This window comes from Haliotis rubra, unplaced genomic scaffold, assembly GCF_003918875.1.
Source record: "Haliotis rubra isolate DU_JTF1 unplaced genomic scaffold, ASM391887v1 Scf519, whole genome shotgun sequence".
Taxonomy (NCBI): Eukaryota; Metazoa; Mollusca; class Gastropoda; order Lepetellida; family Haliotidae; genus Haliotis; species Haliotis rubra.
Genome location: NW_025767212.1, coordinates 150619 through 172738, shown reverse-complemented (window position 1 = coordinate 172738; position 22120 = coordinate 150619). Strand labels below are relative to the sequence as shown.

The 22120-nt window shown below is 40.6% G+C and overlaps 1 protein-coding gene across 1 annotated transcript; it reads left to right on the top strand.

Moving 5' to 3' along the window:
* The first annotated feature begins 99 nt into the window (after positions 1–99).
* On the top strand, positions 100–21578 carry LOC124292472 (DNA-directed RNA polymerase III subunit RPC2-like). The gene is given in 32 exon segments (XM_046729561.1): positions 100–263; positions 1759–1848; positions 2212–2276; positions 3717–3792; positions 4542–4642; positions 5433–5642; positions 6127–6208; positions 6977–7126; positions 7856–7972; positions 8538–8723; positions 10186–10299; positions 10503–10613; positions 10937–11026; positions 11498–11660; positions 12158–12311; positions 12447–12521; positions 13494–13592; positions 13827–13954; positions 14538–14623; positions 15380–15503; positions 16028–16118; positions 16120–16184; positions 16638–16758; positions 17689–17832; positions 18088–18136; positions 18328–18345; positions 18590–18695; positions 19320–19416; positions 20088–20187; positions 20190–20287; positions 20438–20527; positions 20901–21578. Coding segments are annotated over 32 exon segments (3402 nt in total). The 5' UTR covers positions 100–194; the 3' UTR covers positions 21034–21578.
* Positions 21579–22120: the final 542 nt, after the last annotated feature.

Here is a 22120-nt window from a genome sequence, read left to right as displayed (position 1 = left end):
ATCTTATTTAGAATGTTTAGCTGCATGGAACTATCTAATCTAGCAGCGAGTGAAAAAATCTTCTAGATTGTAAATAATACCATTAGTCCGGATTTTCATCATAGAAAATGGCTGTTCATTTCATGCTGCAACTCTTTTGCAACACGTGCAAGTAGATATTTCGGCCTGATATTGCTGTGCATGACAGATAAACAATGGAGTCCATAGAGGATATTATGAAAATGGACAAGGAGCAACTGACGGAGCCTATCCGTACTGTCAAGGTATAGATATTGAATAATGTATCGGGTTGGCTCCACTTTGGACTGATTACAGGATTAATCAAGTGGAGGAGACTATATTGCTTCGTTACACATTATGGCATTGGATTAAATGTTAAAATAATCTGAATTTTGAAAAATAAGAATTTAAACAATTAACGCATTTTCCGCATTTGCATATACCAGGGGTATTTAGTCCACAGATAGCTGTAGGGACAATTTGTTAGACTTCCGCACGTATCCCCCTAGATTTTAACGGGTTATAGCTAAAACGGCACCACAGCAGAACGGCACCAAAATCGTTTGGCACCGTATTGGCGAACACGGCTATTGATTTCTGAGCTAAAACGGCACCATATACAAAACACAGTATGATGTTGACTTTTATGTTTTAGTTCGTTTAATTATAACATTAGAATCAACATATAAAAAACACAGTATGACGTTGACTTATGGTTTTTATTTCATTTCAACATTAGCAAGATTATAACATGTGATATAGCTGGAATATTGCTAAAAGCGGCGTAAAATCATAACTCACTCAATCACCCATTACATTAAAATAACAAGATTATAATAAAGACGGTAACAAACCGTCAACATAACACATGTTCACACGTCAGTCAAAGTCATTATTTGGCCGGATGCTTATTTGGCCGAATGTCTTCATGAATTGCACTAAACGATTGGTCCGTGGATCATCGCACATCTTGATAGTAGCTGCGACAGAGACAGGTCTCCATCCTTGAATAAACTCCACAGTTCGAAAACCTCCTCCTGCCTAGCTGTTGAGGATTTTCGGATGTATGCCTTCAGCCTTCCTTCTTGTATAGGTCTTGTCTGGAGGGGTAGAAGGCTGGCCTCACGATGGAGCTCTGGGATGAGCCCGTAGAAAAGAACATTTTTACGTAACATTATAAAAATTGAAACTCTTTGAGTGGCATTTTCAGAAGTTGAATATGTCTCTCAGTATGTTCAGATACAATTAAAGAAACATGCTAGTCCCTATCAGATGACGAATATATGTTCAGGTGATATGATTTGACAAGAATGAAATTTAAGGGGGATACGGGCAGAGGTCTTTCCAAAATTTAAATTAAACTTCAACAACCATGGTTTCTCGGTGGGCTAGCACCATAAAACGTACGTGAGTCTTGAGCAGCCACATGATACACCATGTCACTACATGAGTGAAATTCCTTTTGTGCATGTGAATACAAAGGTTCAGTATGATGTTAAACTACATTCCATCTCCCATCTCAAGAATTCCTAATGTTTCCCGCGCACAACCACACGCATCTCAAAAATCATGAAAGTAAAAAAAATATTTTACTGAGAATCATATAGTCTTGAGATTAGCATAAACATATTTTATGCATATCATAAGTAAAAATAAGTCACATTGGCATTTGATCCACTGTATGAACTGGGAACAAAAGTTGGGGTATTGAAAGGAAATCTATCCTTTCACAGTTTAATTCAAGTTTCTGATTTCCAGGACAAGTGGAAGCTACTTCCTGCTTTTCTCAAAGTAAAAGGCCTTGTCAAACAGCACATTGATTCTTTCAACTACTTCATCAATGTTGAGGTAAGTTGCCATTGAACTCATTCGTCATTTAATTACTTCATCAATGTTGAGGTAAGCATCCATTCAGCTCGTTCATTATTTAATTTATTATCAATGGTGAGTTAAACCTTTATCAACTACATAATTGATCAAACCTAATATTTTTTCAGTGTCATTTCCCTTTTGACAAGCTAATTTTGCATATTTTTCTAATTTGTGAATAAGATGAACATTCAATGAAATTGTGGATTGTGAAAAGAATGAAATATTTGCATCCCTCAAAGTTCGAACACCCATTTAACAACATTTTTCAACCAATTAGAATTTTAGATTGTAGCACAAACTCCCTTTCATTCTACAAATGTTTCATAATGTTGTTCTCAGATCAAGAAGATAATGAGGGCCAATGAAAAAATAACATCTGATGCTGATCCCAACTTCTATGTCAAGTGAGTCTTTCCATTGACCTTATGGACAATGTCGAGGAATTTAATGTTTTTCATTTAAATTGTTTTGCTTTATTTACTTAAAGGTCACATGCAACCAAAAAATCAAACATAATTAAAACACAATTATCACTTATTCATGACATATAATATACATTGTTGGTTATGAAAAAGCATATAAACAAAATTATAAGCGTACAATCGCAAATCAAAAGTGCAATATTGTGTACTTCCGTTTACTTCCCAAGAAACGAAGCAGCCGGGATACCGAGCCCTGTCAGAGCGGGTGGGTGTGCACTCAAGTGTAACGGCTGGTTCATTTGCAGATGCCCTAACGACTCATTGTGTGTGTATATATAGAGATGTTGGGTTTTGTAAATACATGCTCATTTTTTGTGTATAACATTTTGCAATCAACAGACATCATAACATGTCATGTGTTCAAGTATCACACCTGCCTGTCTGTGTAATTACATAATGTGACAGAGACCGAACTCGGGCCATAAATCAATGCATTTTGTTTATGGTGTATAGCCTGATTGGTGTTAAGTTCAAATTGCATGTGGTCAGTGATAGCAGCTGTGTATTGAATATTGTCATTAGCAGACAGGCAGGCAGACACACAGGTGTCAATAAAACAAGACATTGAGTTTTGTCTGTGACAACGACATATCTATATCACAGTTAGAAATTGTCACCGCTAAATAATGACATTGCTTTTAAGTATCGAACTGAGAAAGTGACTCGCTAAGAAGAACGTGTGGTGAAATAGACAAATTAAATTATATAAACAGTTAATTTACTGTCATAACATGTAAAGCTCGCGGCTGTGAGATATCAACAAAACATTAGAAAAATAGCTCACACCAAAGCCTTCTCCGAGTATTCACCGGACAGCCCACTTCCAAGTTGTGCGAACCTATTTCACTGCGCACGTGCTATGAGCGCAGCCCAGCTGTTGAAACCCGTTTTCCCCAGAATTGCTGGGGAAAATTAGTAAAACGTTTGAACTCCGATTTAGCGTGTGTTTTTTGCATCGCGTTATTTTTCAACTTTATAAGTTGAATTTGCATTTTTGACGATTTGTTTCGGTAAGTCCATACCGAAAGGTATCAGAATCTGAAAAGTTGTGTTTTACGTTGCATGTGACCTTTAATTTGCATAATTAATAGTATTGTTTTACTATTACAGGAAATGAAAATGTGTTGAGTTATTTTTGGATAGTTGATTCATAAAGGATATTGGCTCCAATCAGTCAAATCTGTTAAATGTAAATTTAGAAACAGTTTTGCCATACAGTGTTATACATTAGTTAATGCAAAGGTTTAAGAGCATACACCTTGTAAAATGTCAGAAATAATTATGAAAGTATTATGAAACATGTTAATGTATGCATATCAACCCCTCTCTAGAATTTAAAATGTTGGTTTCATGTATCTGAAGGTACCTGAACATCTATGTTGGCATGCCAGATGTAGAAGAAGGGTTCAACATCACAAAGCCAATCTCTCCACATGAGGTCAGTATATTGTTTTAATGAATGTTTCTTTTTGCAACTTAAACTAGCGGCATCCTGAATCTGTGCCATACTTGAATGTTAGGAATCCCATGAATCAATGACATTCAACATGAAAGCTTTGTGTAGCCTGATTCAGAATATCAGGATTAGACTTCAGTAGAACAGTATAAAACAATAAATTGTACTTGTCAGATGGTAAGAAGTGGAGCAGGTCATATTTGATAAGTACCTCAATTATCCGCAGAATTAAATGTAACTGATACATTAGACTTCAACTGACTGACTTACTGAGTTTGGTTTTACGCCGCTTTTAGCAATATTCCAGCAACATCACGGCGGGGGACACCAGAAATGGGCTTCACACATTGTGCCCATGTGGGGATTCGAACCCGGGTCTTCAGTGTGACAAGCCAACACTTTAACCATTAGGCTACCCAACCGCCCCTTCAGTAGAACAGTATAAAACAGTGACTCATACGTGTCAGATAGTAAGAGGTGGAGCAGTTCATATTTGATGGTCCCCACATGGATACAATGTGCGAAACCCATTTCTGGTGTACCCCGTCGTGATATTGCTGGAATATTGGTAAAAGCGGCATAAAGCTAAACTCACTCACTACTCACTCACTCACTCATGCACTCATATTTGATGAATACGTCAATATCCACAGAACGAAATGTAACTGAAACTGAAGTAAGACAAGAAAAGAACCTATTTTGATTTATCAAGACAATGACTGGTGTTTCAGTGTCGCCTGCGGGACATGACCTACTCGGCCCCTGTCACTGTGGATATCGAGTACACACGTGGAAACCAGAGGATCATCCGCAACAACCTGCCCATTGGCAGGTAAGTGTGACAAGGGTTTACTACACAACAAAGTATTGATTCATGTGTTATTTCTGTGTCAGTTTGAACTTTGCCAAATCCTTGCATGATAACAAATACCGTTACCTTACTGCCCATTATGAAACAAAATACATGTGTATTTTTATTGCAGTTTGCTTAGTCAAGAGAGGGGGCTTATAGTTGATGGCCTTTGTTTTGATCTCCAGCTGGGTCATACTGAAAGATGTTAACAGATGGTACTTGTTGTGTACCTGCCTGGTGCTCAGAATTAAGATAAAACCGGGACTGGTAGCTATATAAGTGCAGTAATCTTTAATGTGACACTAAACCATTTTTTACTTTAGCTTTATTGCAGAAATCAGGTTTTAGACTAGGGCCGATTCTGGAAAAAGGCTCAAATAAAAGATGTTGAGGCATTTTTTAGTAGGATTTGGTATCCGGGCATTTTTCAGCTTGGAATCCTATTTATTCATGATCAGCATTCTCTAAATGGCATAAAAGGTCAAGTTTCCAAAATTTACGAAATAGAGACACAGTCACAGGTGAAAATACTGTGCACACCTACCACTATTTTAGTCGATTTTGGTGGCCATTTTATTTTTCAATTTTGAGGGTCAAAAACACTTTTTTCAGCTTGGTATCCTATTTTTTCATGATCAGCACCCTTTACATAGGTAAAATAGCCTGGATACCAAATCCTACTAAAAAATGCCTCTTGCATTACTTTTATCCACAATCGGTCCTAGTCTATTTGTTGTAACTTGTTAAAACATGACATTACACTGTCTAGAATGCCAATAATGCTGAGAAGCTCCAAGTGTGTGTTGAATGGAAAGAGTCCGGCAGAAATGGCCAAGTTGAATGAATGTCCGATGGATCCTGGCGGCTACTTCATCGTGAAGGGCGTGGAGAAGGTCATCCTGATACAGGAGCAGCTGTCCAAGAACAGGATGATTGTTGATATCAGCAGCAAGGGAACGATCGAGTGCTCAGTCACAAGGTGAGGAGGGGAACATTGGAACAACATTCTGCTTCATGTTTCATCAAATTTGACAAAGTTGTACAGAAAATATCTTTACATGCTGCTGTTTTCAGTGTGAATTTGAGGATAATTTCCCAACAAATAACATAAAAAAGCATTCTTACAGAAATATATGGCAGATGATGTCTTTCAGTGGCATTTAGAAGTTATACATTGATGTCCAAGATATTTTTATGGATTAAACTTCTTTGTAATTTCTCTCATGACGTTTCGAGACCATTTCAGGTCCCTTCATCAGGTGAACTGCCAATCCATAAAAATATCTTGGATATATGGCAGATTTTAAAACACATTTTAGGCATTTGTCTTTTCTAATAAGTATTTGTATTCATGGACTTATTATTATCATATCAATTACTATTACTTAAATGTGACAATTTTCCAACATCACAGTATATCAGTGAGGTCTCCTATGGCTGAATTTTGATTTGTTTTCTTTCAGTTCCACCCATGAAAGAAAGAGTAAGACATATGTTGTTGTCAAACATGGGAAATATTATCTCAAGCACAACACTTTTTCAGAGGTGAGACATCCCCCTTTCTGCAAACTAGTTTGTTTGTTTCTGTGTTTGTGTGCTATATGATCACAGATCTTTGAAAATTGTGTCTTGACCAGACGATCCAGTGTGAGAATGAGTCTTTGCAATTGGGCTACAATGACATGCATCTTACAACATGCATGAGCTACTGAAGCCAGAGTATTGACATGAATGTCCACATTGCTGTTGCAAACTAATACTCTTATCTGAAGATATAATTGATGCATGTTTGGTATTACTGGCAGCGTCTTGAACAGACAGAGTTTCAACACCAATCTGTGGAGTGCAGCTTCCCTTTGATACCATACTTAGAAATTCTAATTCCTGTGGTTACACACAAAGTGGTCAGTAATAATCCTTAACTTCTTGGAGTGGCATTTTAAAAGTTGGGAAGTTACAGTATAGACAAGCTTTATGGATAACAACTTCTGGTTTTTTTTAGAGTGCAACGTTTTGATTCAGATTCTTGTACTGTTGTCAAGCGTGCCCTTGCTTGTCCTGTGAAAAAGGAATTGGAGGAATCAAGTGTAGATATTGCTGAGATAATGATTGAGATCCGATTGATGTTGCTGGTCCCCAAATGTGGTCTTCAAGGCCATTGAGTTTGTGTATAGATAATGCCGCGGTAGATGGTACAGTGTGGCCTCTATTAATGTTACTGGGCATTCATCTGATTTTCAAGGCCATGTGTATCTTATGTAGATAGTTCTGTGATGGACAGTACTTTCAGTGTGTTCCCTATTCATGTTTTAGGACATTCCTGTGGCTATTGCCTTTAAAGCGATGGGAATCGAGTGTGACCAGGAGATCGTGCAGATGATCGGCAGTGAGGAGGAGGTGTTGGCAGCCATGGCCCCCTGTCTGGAGGAATGTCACCGAGCTCAGGTGTTCACACAGAACCAGGTCAGCTCATGTAGATTTTATAAGGTCTTTGGGTCATTGTTTGTCAGTGAGTGAGTGAGTGTAATTTTACGCTGCACTCAGCAATATTCCAGCTATATGGAAGCACTCTGTAAATAATCGAGTCTGGACCAGACAATCCAGTGATCAACAGCATGAGCATCGACCTGCGCAATTGGGAATCGATGACATGTGTCAACCAAGCTAGCGAGCCTGACCACCTGATCCCGTTAGTCGCCTCTTACGACAAGCATGGGTTACTGTAGGTTCATTCTAACCTGGACCTTTACGGTTCATTGTTTGTAATAAATGGATAAAATTCAAGCTTTCCAGGAGGTAGACAATGGAAGAGTGTGACATATCATTGTCAGAAGTTTTTCAGCTAATTCTGGGTATTTAGATTAATAAACTTGTTTGAGTTATTTTGACAGTATCTTGTTGCTTTTTTCCTGATGGGCAGTGGGTTAGCCTAATGGTTAAAGCGTTCGCTCCTCATGCTGAAGACTTGGGTTCTTCCCCACATGGGTACAGTGTGTGAAGCACATTTCTGGTGTCCCCTGTGTGATATTGCTGAAATATTGCTAAAAGCAGCGTAAAACTAAACTCACTCACTCACTCATTTTTTTCGTGAGAATACAGAAAATCTATTGTGTCTTCATGCTATCCATTTGTTTTTCTCTGTGTATCATGTTGTGAGTTCTATTTATAAGATGACTGATGCTTTCTTTGCAGGCATTAAAGTTTATTGGAAACAAAATTCGCACAAGGAATGTTTGGGTTGGTTCCAAGAAGACGAAAGTTGATGAAGCTCGCGATGTGCTTCATGGAGTCGTCCTTGCTCATGTTCCGGTGAGTGGGACACTTGAACAGGTGTCATGGCCAGAAGGGTTTGCAAGCTTGAATGAGTGAACTGAATAGGTCACTGGATGTAATATTAACTCATAATGGGAACCAGAATTGTTTGAAAAATCGGTAGTTGTTTAAATGTAGTTTTTAGATATTTTTGTAATACAAACGTTACATATTCCATTCTCCATTTGTATACAAATACAGCTGCTCCTTATTTATGAACACCTTGCTTCACTTTGACTTACTGATTGAAGTGGCGGTGGGGTAGCCTAGTGGTTAAAGTGTTCGCTCGTCATGCCAAAGACCTGGGTTCGATTCCCCACATGGGTACAATGTGTGAAGCCCATGTCTGGTGTCCCCCGCCGTGATATAGCTGGAATATTGCTAAAAGTGGCGTAAAGCTGAATTCACTGATTGAAAACCAAGATATGCTAAACAAACATGATAATGTAGGCCTTGCCTTGGGATTAATCAGAGCTTGAAATGAGTGATTTATGGTTACCTTTCTATTGGCTATAAATTTTGTTTTTCAATGAGGTCTGATTTACCATGTCCTTGACCTCAGGTGGTACAGTGGAATTTCAAGGTCAAGGCTGTGTACTTGGCCCTGATGGTGCGAAGGATAGTTCTTGCTGAAGGTGACAAGGTGAAGGTTGATGACAGGGATTACTATGGCAACAAGAGGCTGGAACTGGCAGGGCAGCTGCTCTCCCTTCTGTTTGAAGATCTCTTCAAGAAATTCAATGCTGAGGTAATGTGCTATAAAAATATGGGAATGGAATTGACAAAAGGTTAACAATAGACTCTATCCAGAAATGTAGCATCCATGGGGATTTCTGGTTAGAAGTGGCCCTAGCTACTGTGCTGGTCTTAAGAGGTGACTTAATGAGTCAGGTGTTGAGGCATGGCGACTTGGATGATGGTGTGTCATTATACCCTGATGACAAAAATCACTGCTCAAATACGTGTGGTCCGACTTGATTAATTACAGGCAGTAGTCATGTAAGTGAAATATTCTTGACTGCATCAAAAAATATCAACCCACTTGCATGCACACACTAGAATTAAATCATTGACTGGTGGAATGCTTGGAAGTAAGAAACAAGAAACAGCAGTTACAACATCCGCTGTGATGAAAATAATGATTCTGATGATTAGTGCACAGAGGCCAATCTAACAGGTCCTGCTTGTCTTTTGAACCATGGTTAGCAAACTTGGCGAAGGGCTAGTGGTATTAGCCCAGTAGGTTGTTTGTGGAATTTTCTAAGATGCCTAGCGGTTAGAACAATCGAACAAAAATTACATTATCAGACCATAAAGGTATAGTTTTTTTATGACGTAAGAATTGAATGATGTTACTCCGTCCCTGCTCCATTCTAGTGTGCCCCCTCGTAATCGAACCATTTTACATTACGCCACAATGTGTTTACGCCATGATGCATGTCAGTTGTCATCGCCATGATCGCCTCCTACAGTAAACTACCCGCTGCATCCCGCTTCTTGGTTTGCACTTGCTTCACACAGCTAACATCACTGGTGGAAACATTACGCTTATGCTTTACAACGGTTAAACTGTCTCAATTACTCACAAGTTTTCAGCGACGGTAACGCTCGCAATGTTTACATTCCCACAATGCAATTGTGAAGTCGCTTGACTACTCAGCTTCATCTGGATGTACTGATCTAAACTTACGCTGGTAGTAGAAATGCGACGCTCATATTGCCCCATATGGTTTATGTTAATGACAGATGTAATTAAAATAATTCAGAGAAGATATTTAATCTGACGTAAACCGTCATCAAACTGTTATCATTTGTTTTTCTGGTACCACTTAATGCCTTAACGTGAGGGGCAGACCAACAAGTACCAGCCAGTAGCCCTGTGCGTCTTCTTAATTGAGGTCACCGACACCGCCGCTTGGTTTCGCCTTAAATTAATCGAATCCTTAGAAAGTATTAAATTTGGCATCTTAGAAAGAATTACAGTTCGCTTAACCACTGATGTATAGTGTAATAAAGCACTTTCGCTAACTATTACTACACCAAAGCACTCGACGCTAGCGACCCTCGTGACTTTAACTATAATAGTTCAGGGGTAAAGGTGCTTTTATTACACTACATGGTGGTAATTTCTAAACCCTAAAAATATGGATTCATATATTTACATGTTTAAGTAGTGATAAGTAGATCTGGATGTGATGTTATGTATTCAGCTGAAGAAGATAGCAGACATGACTATCCCCAAGCCAAGAGCGGCCCAGTTTGACATAGTGCGCCACATGAGACAGGACCAGATCACCAATGGCCTTGTCAACGCCATCTCCACTGTGAGTAGAAGAATTTTGTCAGCACGAGCTGCAATAATGAGTAATTATCAACTAAATTCTAATGACTGTGTTACAGTACTTTTACTTTCTGTGATTCATTGGCATTATTTTTAGTCTTCTTCTTTTTTCTCATTTAAAAAAAGTCTTGCAATAAATTGTATTGCGCTCTGAAAAATACTGTGAACTGCATTGTTGGTTGCCAGGGTAACTGGACAATCAAGAGGTTCAAGATGGAGAGAGCTGGAGTAACGCAGGTTCTGTCCCGTCTCTCCTACATCTCAGCTCTCGGCATGATGACAAGGATCTCCTCACAGGTATGGTTCACCAGCAACATTGTATCTCTCCTTCATGCTCAGGTGCTTATTCGCTCTGCAGAGTTATGCCCCTTTAGCACACCAAAGCCTGAGATTGTTTGTTCCAATCCCAACCAGCCCTATTATTATTCAAGGTTTATCACCACCATCCATACCCATGCTTATGTGTTTTATCAAGTGGTAAATGTCACATGCTCTCCTCCAACATTAAGCTTACATGCTGTGATGTAACTGGAATACTCTTAAAAGCAACATCAATCTTAACCCAACTTATGAATGAATGAAAAGCCATTTACCACACTTCACCATGTCTTTGTTAACAGTTTGAGAAGACCAGGAAAGTGAGTGGTCCACGATCCCTGCAACCGTCACAGTGGGGTCTGCTCTGTCCCTCCGACACACCAGAAGGGGAGGTAAGTCATCATGATAGGTTAGGATTGAACTTGTTGTGAATAATTGTGGGTGGTGTCTTCGTACAAAGTGTAATCACTAACAGAGATGTTTTCATTGTCATGTGGTTAAATAAGGTACAGTTTAGACCCAGCAACCACATTCCCCAGTTGCCTGGACTAGACTAGACTTATGTAAGTCAAATCATTGGTAAGACAATTCAATCACTGCAAGAGTAGACTGTGAGGTTGTATAACTTAATCGTTAAATGTTTGAGCAGAGAAGGTAAAATATCCAGATGTGATGTACTGATAACACCAATCAGCAACCCGTGTACCCGTGAAGATCCGGTTAGAATGAACCTTCAGTAACCCATGCTTGTCGTAAGAGGCGACTAACGGGATCGGGTGGTCATATAGCTGGAATATAGCTGGAATATTGCTGAGTGTGGCGTAAAACTGAACTCACTCACTCACTCACTCTGCATTGTGTAGGCATGTGGTCTGGTGAAGAACCTGGCTCTGATGACTCACATTACCACAGACATGGATGAGGCACCATTGATCCGACTTGCTTTCAACCTCGGTGTGGAGGATGTCCAGCTGCTTAGTGGAGAGGAGATGTCCAGTTGTTATGTCTACCTCGTCTTCCTCAACGGTATGCTCCATTACGCTCTTATAAATCCTGATGCCTTACATTATTAGTTCCCTTCATGCTCTGGTCAACACTTCTATTACGTGTGACATTCATGAAGATTTAATATGCCAATCAGCAAGATTTATGTGCAGTGTTTTGATTTGAAATATAGAAAGAAAAAGAAATAATTGGCATGAATGGTAAGACGAAGATGGTCTAATACGTGCTAAATAAAGAGTGTTTGGGATCATGAGTGTGTTGGGGGATATTTTCTGTAGTGAAGACAGAGCCCACAATTTCATAGAACATCCTTCAAAATATTCAAGATCCCTAAGTGTTTTTTATCAGTATGTGTTAATCCTATAGGACTTTATAAAAAATCTTATCAGACTTCATTATGACTGAGTGAGTTTAGTTTTATGCCGCACTCAGCAATATGACTTCATTGGGAAAATATATCATGACTACAATGGCACATATCATATATGTATTGTTTACGAGTGGGACATGACTTGCAGGAAACATCCTTGGAGTCATCCGAGACTACAAGCGTCTTGTCCGTACATTCCGCATGATGCGTCGGGCCGGATACATCAGCGAGTTTGTGTCCATCTTCCCCAACCATACTCATCGATGTGTGTACATCGCCTCTGATGGAGGACGAGTCTGCAGGTCTGTGTCAGAATCAATGTCTCATTAAGTGCTTTTTACTGGTTTTGAAATTACTTTCATAGTCAGTGTTAGAATTGTTGAAAGTTAGAACTTTTTCTTGTCACAATTTTGAAACATTGATAATATTTCTTGCAGACCATACATCATAGTACAGAATGGAAAACCCTATGTGACCAACAAGCATATAAAGGAGCTGAGTCAGGGATTTAGGTAAGAGTGAGTGAGTGAGGTGAGGTGAAATGGGGTTTAACGTGGTACTTAAGAATATTCGCTCATATGACGACGTGCATGCGTGTGTATGTATATGTGCGGCTGCTTGTACTAGCCCAGACTGAAGCTGGTTTTATAGTGCTAGCCCAATGAGATACCATGCCGCAGTGAAGCATGAAGACCCCACTCAGACACATTATACTGACTCCGAGCCGACCAGTCCATGTTGTACCCATTAATGCTGAGCGCCAGGCAGGGACCAACAAGTACCATATTTTAACGTCTTTTGGTATGATGCGGCCGGGAATGGAACCCGCCACCTTCCACTCTCTGGGCGGATGCTCTAACCACTACACCACGGAGGCGGCTGTGAGTGAGATGAGTTCAAATTTGAATAGTTTTCAGGTCATATGATGGCATGGGCTTTATCATATCTATGTGGGAGGAAAACTCAATATAATACTGGTCATAGACAGTTGCCACTCTAGAAAGAGGAAACATGAACATTTGTATGGTGCCTACAAACCGAGAAACATACCATGATTAGGGTGAAGCAATGTTCAGTTCTACCACCATTGGTTTCTGGCATGCCTGAGGGACTCAACTCTGCACAGTCAGTGTGGTGCCTTGTAAAACTGGCCCACCCTTGTCCCCAGTGTAAATTAGAAATGTTGAGAGATGTACATGTCTCCCCTGTCAGAATCGGGTATCTGTTTAATGAGTTGCTGGTAGTCTTCATGTGATCCTACTTATCATTGACTTGGTTGAAGTACTGTTGTGTAGTGAAAGTTCAGGGGGCATACATATTACTTTTGTTGTGTAAGACCTGCACTAATTATGTTCAGAAAACTGATGACTGTTGTGGAACATCTGTAGTGAAATCATTCTGTAGTGATCATTCATTCACTCCAAATTGCTGCAAAACTGCTTAATCATTATTAAAAAATATTCAACTCTTCTCCCACATTTCAGGTGTTTCGAGGACTTTCTGAAGGAGGGTCTTGTGGAGTACCTGGATGTAAATGAGGAGAACGACTGTATGATAGCACTGTACGAAAAGGACATTACCAGGTGAGCTACAGCAAATATACTCTGATGTTCCAGATGCTCACTTTCTATGTACAGTTTCCAGAAAGCTGTTTTTTTGTTTTCAGATTTTAGTTGACTTTGTTGTGAGTCATTTTGTATGTTATCTATATATCATTATAGGTGTTTGGCTTGCTGAATTCATGTTATACTTTCAAAACCTCATTTTAAACAGAGGGGGTTAGTTGTAAAGATTGTTTCTCCATTTTCTCATCTCAGTGACACTACCCACCTGGAGATAGAGCCATTCACCATCCTGGGTGTGTGTGCCGGTCTTATCCCCTACCCCCACCACAACCAGTCCCCTCGTAACACGTACCAGTGCGCCATGGGGAAACAGGCCATGGGTAGGTATCATGTAAAACAAGACCAAACCATATGATCACCATGCCTATGCATAATTAACAAATATAGCCACTATTTTCTAAACAACTCCTTTGCTTTCTAAAATGAGCCAAGTGGATTATGGTCCTTGAATGGCATTTAGACGTGATACTCATTAAGTCAAGAAGCTGTGGAATGTCAGCTTCTTTATTTGGAATACATAAAGATGTCTTCCAAATAAAGAAGTCGACATTCCATAGATTCTTACCTTTATGGATTGTTAAGATTTTTTAGAGATTTTTCCAATATGTGTAGGGCGGTGGGGTAGTCTAGTGGTTAAAGCTTTGGCTCGTCACGCCAAAGACCCGGGTTCGAATCCCCACATGGGTACAATGAGTGAAGCCCATTTCTGGTGTCCCCCGCCATGATATTGCTGGAATATTGCTAAAAGCGGCGTAAAACCAAACTCAGTCAGTCCAATATGTGTAATCTTCAAAATAAAATAAAAAAAGACTCTGACTCTGCTTGTAATGCTTCTAGCACTACTGGCAATTCCTAAATGCGATGATACACTAAACTCTTGGAGATGTATGTACCCTGTTGCAGGTTCCATAGGGTACAACCAGAGGAACCGGATCGACACACTGATGTATCTGCTGGTCTACCCACAGAGCCCCCTCGTCAAGTCTAAGGTCAGGATCACGGCTTCTTTATAGTGATGGTCCTTTGACTGATGAAGATGACAATCCTTTAACTGTCTGATCCATATCATTTACGGACTGCCTTCATGTAGCTGGAATATTGCTGAATGCAGTGGTAGACAATGTTGAACAGAAAGACTCACAGAAATGTGGGCAGAATGTTCCTTGTAAACCATTCATGTTGTTAGTCAAGTCCAGGATGAGGCTCACCAGCATGTCAGTCATAGTGATGTCCCTTTGATGGACAGAATAGGATGTGGATCACTGAATTGTCTGGTTCGGAATTGAGAGTATTTACCTACTGTCTTCACATGGCAGTAATATTGAGTACAGCATTTACAACAAAGTTGTGTGCAGAATATGTTCCCAGTAAAGCATTCAGTTTGGGAGACATGAGTCTGCTTCCAGTTAGATCCCCAGTTACCGCCATTTGTGGGTATTCAATGAGGTGTTAAAAGTTATAATGTGCAGTGACTGGGTGGTACATGTCACTGTAACCTAGGATCGTTGCTCAATATATCAATCACTAGTTTCAATAACTAGACTTGAATACAGGCTGCCTTCATATACCCGGTAGCTGAATTAGTGCTGCATGTTAAACAACAAACAAATATATATTATTGGATTATATTATCAGTTTAGCCTTGACCAATCACAATGCTAGATCATTTGACGTCAAGATTTGAACTTTTCCTGATTTTTTATATGGTCAGCTTTTTCATGATAGGTCAATGAATGTATTTCCAGACTATTGAACTGGTCAACTTTGACAAGCTCCCTGCAGGTCAGAATGCGACAGTGGCTGTGATGAGTTTCAGCGGATATGACATCGAAGATGCTCTGGTGTTGAACAAGGCATCACTAGACAGAGGTAGAGTCACTTAGCGACATTATGGACAGTGATGTTGTAGTACATACCTTGTCCCTTTGTCCCAAAGTGGAGTGCCAAGTGTAGTGACCAGCATATCTATACATAGCATCACTAGACAGAGGTAGAGTCATTCACATTATGGCAAGTGATATTGTAGTACATACTTTGTCACAAGTGTAGGAGCCAATGGATGTAAAACTTAGCATTATGGGCATGCCGTAGAAGTGGAGGAGCCATGCATAGGGATTAGAAGTGGGATAACAACTTTGTGGATACACTCACACAGCATTCCAGGGACTATGTCTTGCCCCTTATCTGGTAAAATGATAGGCTGAGAGGCATATACGCATATACATGCATTTGAATGGATTAGAGAGAGTTTTGAGTAGATAAATGTAAGTGACAAGGTTGAAGTTATACGATTAAGTTGTTGCCCATTATATGTCTTGTCTTAAAGATACAGGATGGTAGAAGTAACATGTTCATTAGTAAGGATGCATTCCTTTTCTGTCACCATGGAACAGGTTTTGGCCGGTGTCTGGTGTACAGGAAGCAGACATGTTGTCTGAAGCGGTACGCCAACCAGACTTTTGACAAGGTGAAAGGTCCTCTCCTGGGCGACAACAAGGAAGCCTATCTGGAGACACGAGGCCCTGGATGCTGACGGGATCTGTGCCCCAGGTGAGGTGACATGTAGTAGGGTGTTACAGGTGAGGTAGGAGGACACTACAGGTAAGTTTGACAGATGCTGCAGGTGAGTTGGGAGATATTACAGGTGAGTTGGGAGGATACTACAGGTGAGGTGGGAGGATCGCACAGGTGAGTTGGGAAGATACTACAGGTGAGTTGGGAAGATACTACAGGTGAGTGGGAAGATACTACAGGTGAGTTGGGAGGATACTACATGTGTGTTGGGAGGATACTATAGGTGAGTTGGGAGGATACAATAGTTAGTCAGGATACTGACTTTTAGTTGTGAAGATTTTGGACAAATTAAGATACTTCCAAAAGTTGTCAGTTCCAAATTAGGATGTCTTTAGTTATTCTACACTGAGACTACCTCAAATTTAAAGAAACAGTTGTCTTCTCTTTATTTGTTATGAGCTGTGGTTTATGATGACGTCTTATTTGCAGGAGAGAGGATAGAAAATAAACAAGTGATGATCAACAAAGCAATGCCAACTGTCACCATGACAACCCTCACATCCACCTCTGGTCAGCCACAACAGCCAGAATACAGAGATGTCCCAGTCACGTGAGTCGCAATGAAAGGTTTAATGTGGCATAGAGTATGTTCCAGCTGTTGTCTTTAGCCACAATGTTACACATACTACTCTAACAGTAAAGGTTCTTGTTATCACTCATTATATAACTTATCAATATGAGGCCAGTAATTATTTTAGAAATGCCCTGTAAATAGGTTGGCTGATCCTGTGTCTGATGGGCGGCAGCGTATGTTTGATGTGAAGTCACACTGACACTTATCAGCTTATAAATGATATGTGCTCACTACTGACACCCTATACTCTACTAGCGACTGCCGCGGTGATTTGCGGCATGTGGAAACATATGTTATGATCTCCAGCTATGTTATACCAAAAGACATTGTGATGGTGCCATTGTTATTCATTGTTCAGATTATAGACCGCCTCCGTGGTGTAGTGGTTAGAGCATCCGCCAAGAGAGCGGACGGTCGCGGGTTTGATACCCGACCTCGTCATACCAAAAGACATTAAAATATGGTACTTGTTGGTCCCTGCCTGGCTCTCGGCATTAATGGGTACAACAAGGACTGGTCAGTATAATGTGTCTGAGGGGGGTATTCATGCTTCACTGCGGCATGGTATCTCAGTGGGCTAGCACTATAAAACCAGCTTAAGTCTGGGCTAGTACAAGCAGCCGCACATACACACACACACACGCATGCACGTCGTCATATGAGCGAAATATTCTCAAGCACGACGTTAAACCCAATTTCACCTCACCTCACCTCACCTGTTAAGATTATAGATCAAGGTTTGGAGTCCGGGTATCCATGCTAAACTGTAGCACGATGTCACAGTGGATCAGCACTGTACAGCCAGCATCACTCAAGATTAGTCCACCTGCACACACTCAAGCATGTCGCTATAGGAGTACAAGAAGTTAATGGCTACTTTCTGTTAATTGCTATATCATGATGCAGGTACAAGGCCCCAGAGGCTTGCTATGTGGAGAAGGTCCTGATCACAGCCAACCCAGAGGAAGCCTTCCTCATCAAGATCCTGCAGAGACAGACCCGCAGACCCGAGATCGGGGACAAGTTCAGTAGTCGACATGGGCAGAAGGGGTGAGGAGACCTTGTCTGTCAGACAGGCTAGTGTAGTGGAAAATAGTCAAATAGTGTAAGGTTGACACCTCAGAGATTCTGGACAAAATAGGTCCTAAGTAACCCAATCTGTGTAGCAGAGGCCCTGAATACCTCAAGCCATAGTGTAATACACTAACATTTGAGTACATACATGTCAGTTGACTTGGAACTTCCTTTACTGGGCACTTCAGATGTAATACAAGTTCCATATTAACACTGTAATGTTTCCTGCAGAGTCTGTGGTCTCATTGTTCCCCAAGAAGACATGCCCTTCACTGATCTGGTAAGTCAAACTTCTAAAGAAACAGTAATGGTAAATCTGCTTTGGGTTCATTATCTATGTCGACTTGAAAATTCTACTCTTCTCAGACCTGTGCTGTAGAGAAAAGATTAATGAATGTCAGTCACATCTTCATGTAAATCATATGTAAACTTTAACATGTTTCAATCAAATGTTTATCTTTTCCACTTCAGGGAATATGTCCAGACATTGTAAGTATTGACAAACAATCAGCCAACAGTTCTGCCTTTAATTCAGATAACTACTGCCAGGAAAACTAGATTTTGACTGCCATATTTCACTTTTATAATATGTTATTTAATGTTCTGAGTATTTATCAGTCAACAAATGACCTAACTCTTATTTTTAACTGATTTCACTGGCAAATGCAGGGGAGGTAGGATGGGTGTAGACAATTGATCCTCAATGCTCATATTAAATATGTTTGATGTACAGATCATGAACCCCCATGGTTTTCCGTCACGTATGACAGTCGGAAAGCTAATCGAGTTACTAGGAGGCAAGGCTGGTGTGTTGGAGGGAAAGTTCCACTACGGAACAGGTGAGTGTCATCTACAGGTGAAGTAGCAGTGCCTCATGAGTTAATGTTTCTTCATTAAACATTTAGAGAAACTTCTTAGTGGTTGACAGTTTGGTTTACTGTCGCTTTCAACAAGATTCCACTTCAGTTTAATGTGTGAGAAAAACCCTCTGCACAGGTATCGTGCTAACAAACCTGGTTAGGTTGTTGACAAACCTAAAACCGTAATTGTGGCAAAGTGGGCTGTGAACCCACAATCACAGGTTTCTGGTGTGCCAAAGGGAGGTAACTCTGCACAGCAAAATTGCAGCATTTCAGTGGCTGGGCCAAACCCATGCTGTGTGTGCCAGTTTATTTCAGCATTTCAGTGGCTGGGCCACCCATGCTGTGTGTGAGTTTATTTCACTGTCTGTGATATTGTTGTATTCTGTGATGATGTGCTTTTCAAGACCAAACCTGGTAGTTAATAACTTACATCTAGAGTTTTCTCTGCTGGTTGCATTCAATGAAGTAAGGTTGAAAAACAGCATCTGCAACATGAGATGAAAGGATACAGAAGAAAAAGAATTTGGCAAACTTAGGTCTGACTTTTGAGCTTGTTGTCATCATGACCATGGTAGTGTGCATACATGATATCTACTTCAGCATTTGGAGGGGACAAGGTGACTGACCTGTCTGAGGTGCTGGTGGATCATGGCTTCAACTACCTCGGCAAAGACTATGTGACTTCAGGAATCACAGGGTTAGTCCTTCTGTTATGTGTTAAGGTCATCTGTATGGTTATGTAAGGGTCAGACTGTACCGTTAGGTATCATGCCTGTACCATTAGGTGTCATTTGTTATTCTAAGACTGTGTTACATGTAGTTATTTCCTTACCATATTACATGGCCACTTTCTATGATATTTTACAGGCGGTGTGGTAGCCTAGTGGTTAAAGTGTTCGCTCGTCACGCCGAAGACCTGGGTTTGATTCCCCACATGGGCACAATGTGTGAAGCCCATTTCAGGTGTCCCCTGCCATGATATTGCTGGAATATTGCAAAAAGCAGCGTAAAACCCAACTCACTCACTATGATATTTTACACATACCCTTAAGATACCACTCTGGCCCAGTGTGTCCCAGTCCCTTCAGTTCGTTCCAAGTGCACAATGCAAGAACATGTGAAGATCCGGGTAAAAATTGATCATCAGTGACCCATGCGGATCGAGTGGTCAGGTTTGCTGACTTGGTTGACACATGTCATCGTATCCCAGTTGTGTAGATCAATGCTCATGCTGTTGATCACTGGATTGTCTGGTCGAGATTATTTACAGTCCACTGCCATATAGCTGGAATATTGCTGAGTGCAGCGTTAAAACAACAAACCAACCAACCAAGTACATGTAGTTAACTTCCTGCCATGTTCCCACAGTGAGCCGCTGACAGCTTACATCTACTTTGGGCCGGTGTACTACCAGAAGCTGAAGCACATGGTGATGGACAAGATGCACGCCCGGGCCAAGGGGCCCTCCCGGCCGTCCTCACCCGCCAGCCCACTGAGGGGCGGTCCAGAGACGGGGGGCTTCGTCTGGGGGAGATGGAGAGGGACTGTCTCATTGGATACGGTGCAAGGTAGGCTTATGTCAGTGTCAGATGTAATTGCTGTCAGTGTTGTTGGAAATGGTTTAAGTCTTGCTTCAGTCATATCAAAATTTACCAATATTTTGAAGAATACATAATGTTTTTTGAATGTTGGTTGATGTTCTTCATGTTCTGTGACAGTATGCTGTTGTTGGAGAGGTTGATGATCTCCAGCGATGCTTTCGAGGTGGACGTGTGTGGCGAGTGTGGCCTTCTTGGATACTCAGGGTGGTCAGTATTACATTTGTAAACCTTCTAACATTAACTCAGTGCCTAGTGGCTGCATAATAATAATAATTTTTAGTGTAAAATATTCATCAGCTAACATGCCTAGAACACCTTTACCAATTACAAATGAAGTTTGTACCAGGTTTTCGTGAATTTGCCTTAATAAACCCAAGTGAAGGCCTTCAGTTTATTGGGGACAAATCTGTGAGTGAGTTTAGTTTTAAGCCGCACTCAGCAATATTCCAGCTATATGGCAGCGGTCTGAACAAATCTGTAACAAACCAGATTAATGTGTAACAATGATATAGATGCAATATTGCTGGCTGGATCATAAAGCAATTTCTGTCAAACGAGACCTGTGTTTCTGCCTGTTTAGGTGTCAGTACTGCAAGTCGTCCAAGGCCGTCTCCACACTGAAGATGCCGTACGCCTGCAAGCTTCTGTTCCAGGAACTCCAGTCCATGAACATCATACCCAGACTCACACTGAAGAAGTACAATGAAGTCTAGCTCTGGCGGAGACTATAGGGGCTGTAATGGCGGTCCTAATACTCACCTGCCAGTGTCCTACAGTATGTGCTGTCTACACATTACTCCATTGTGTAGCGGGAATACTGTTCAAAGCTGTGTTAAACCTAACTCCCTCACTCACTCAGCAAAGTCATCTGAATAACGAAGAATTGTGTGTGGATATTTTATGTCCCTTCCTGAAGGAACTTCTTGGATTTTCTTTTCAAAATAAGTGAGCTAAACTTGATTGATAGGTATAGATGTTTGACATAACATATGCTCAGCTTCATCTGTGGTGTAACTTGCTGGAGGCATGAAGTGCTGGAACAACTGATGTTTTGTGTGACTGTCAAGAATACAGCTAAATGTTTTGTATGTCAAGAAAATTTTGTTTTGTATGGATTGTGTACTCAGTTATGTCAATCGTTTTGTGAAGGGATCGTGATTGACATGCATGTTTGTACCGAGAGAATGGTTTCCTATGAATGTATATAGTTTACTTCATGGAATTGAAGGAAATAAATTATTTTGTTATAAAGTTATAATTGTTTGGGGTTTTTTGTAGCAAAGATAGTGACAATTCTGTCTTCTCTATTTAGTTTTGTTTAATTCATTGTGGCCTATTTTGACTGATATTGCTAGTTCAATGTCGTTGTCTGATGCATGATGCAGTGGCGGGCTACCAGACGACATGGTTTGCCTAGTCTGCGGAGAAGGTTTTAGCGACTCTAGGGCTTCCATCATCTTTAGTCCAGCTTTCTGGTGTTTCGGTTTCACGTCGGTTTGCTCTGAAACCTCTTTTGATGACATTTTCGATACAATTTATCACTGCTCCGTGATGTTGAAAGCCTGAAGCCGTGCGGGTGCTGATGCTAATATAAGGGAGATAACTGCAGCGATACTGTTGTAGAGGCAAGGGACGTTACTCGTACCATACCGTAATCAAAATCTATTTTACTCTGTAAAATATGACATTGTCTATGTACCTGGAGAACAAGGGAGCGATATGTGGACATGTAACAAGGAACACGGACAAGTGTGAGTTACCTTCTCAGGTCTGCACAGTGGTCGAGTGCCCAAATGATTA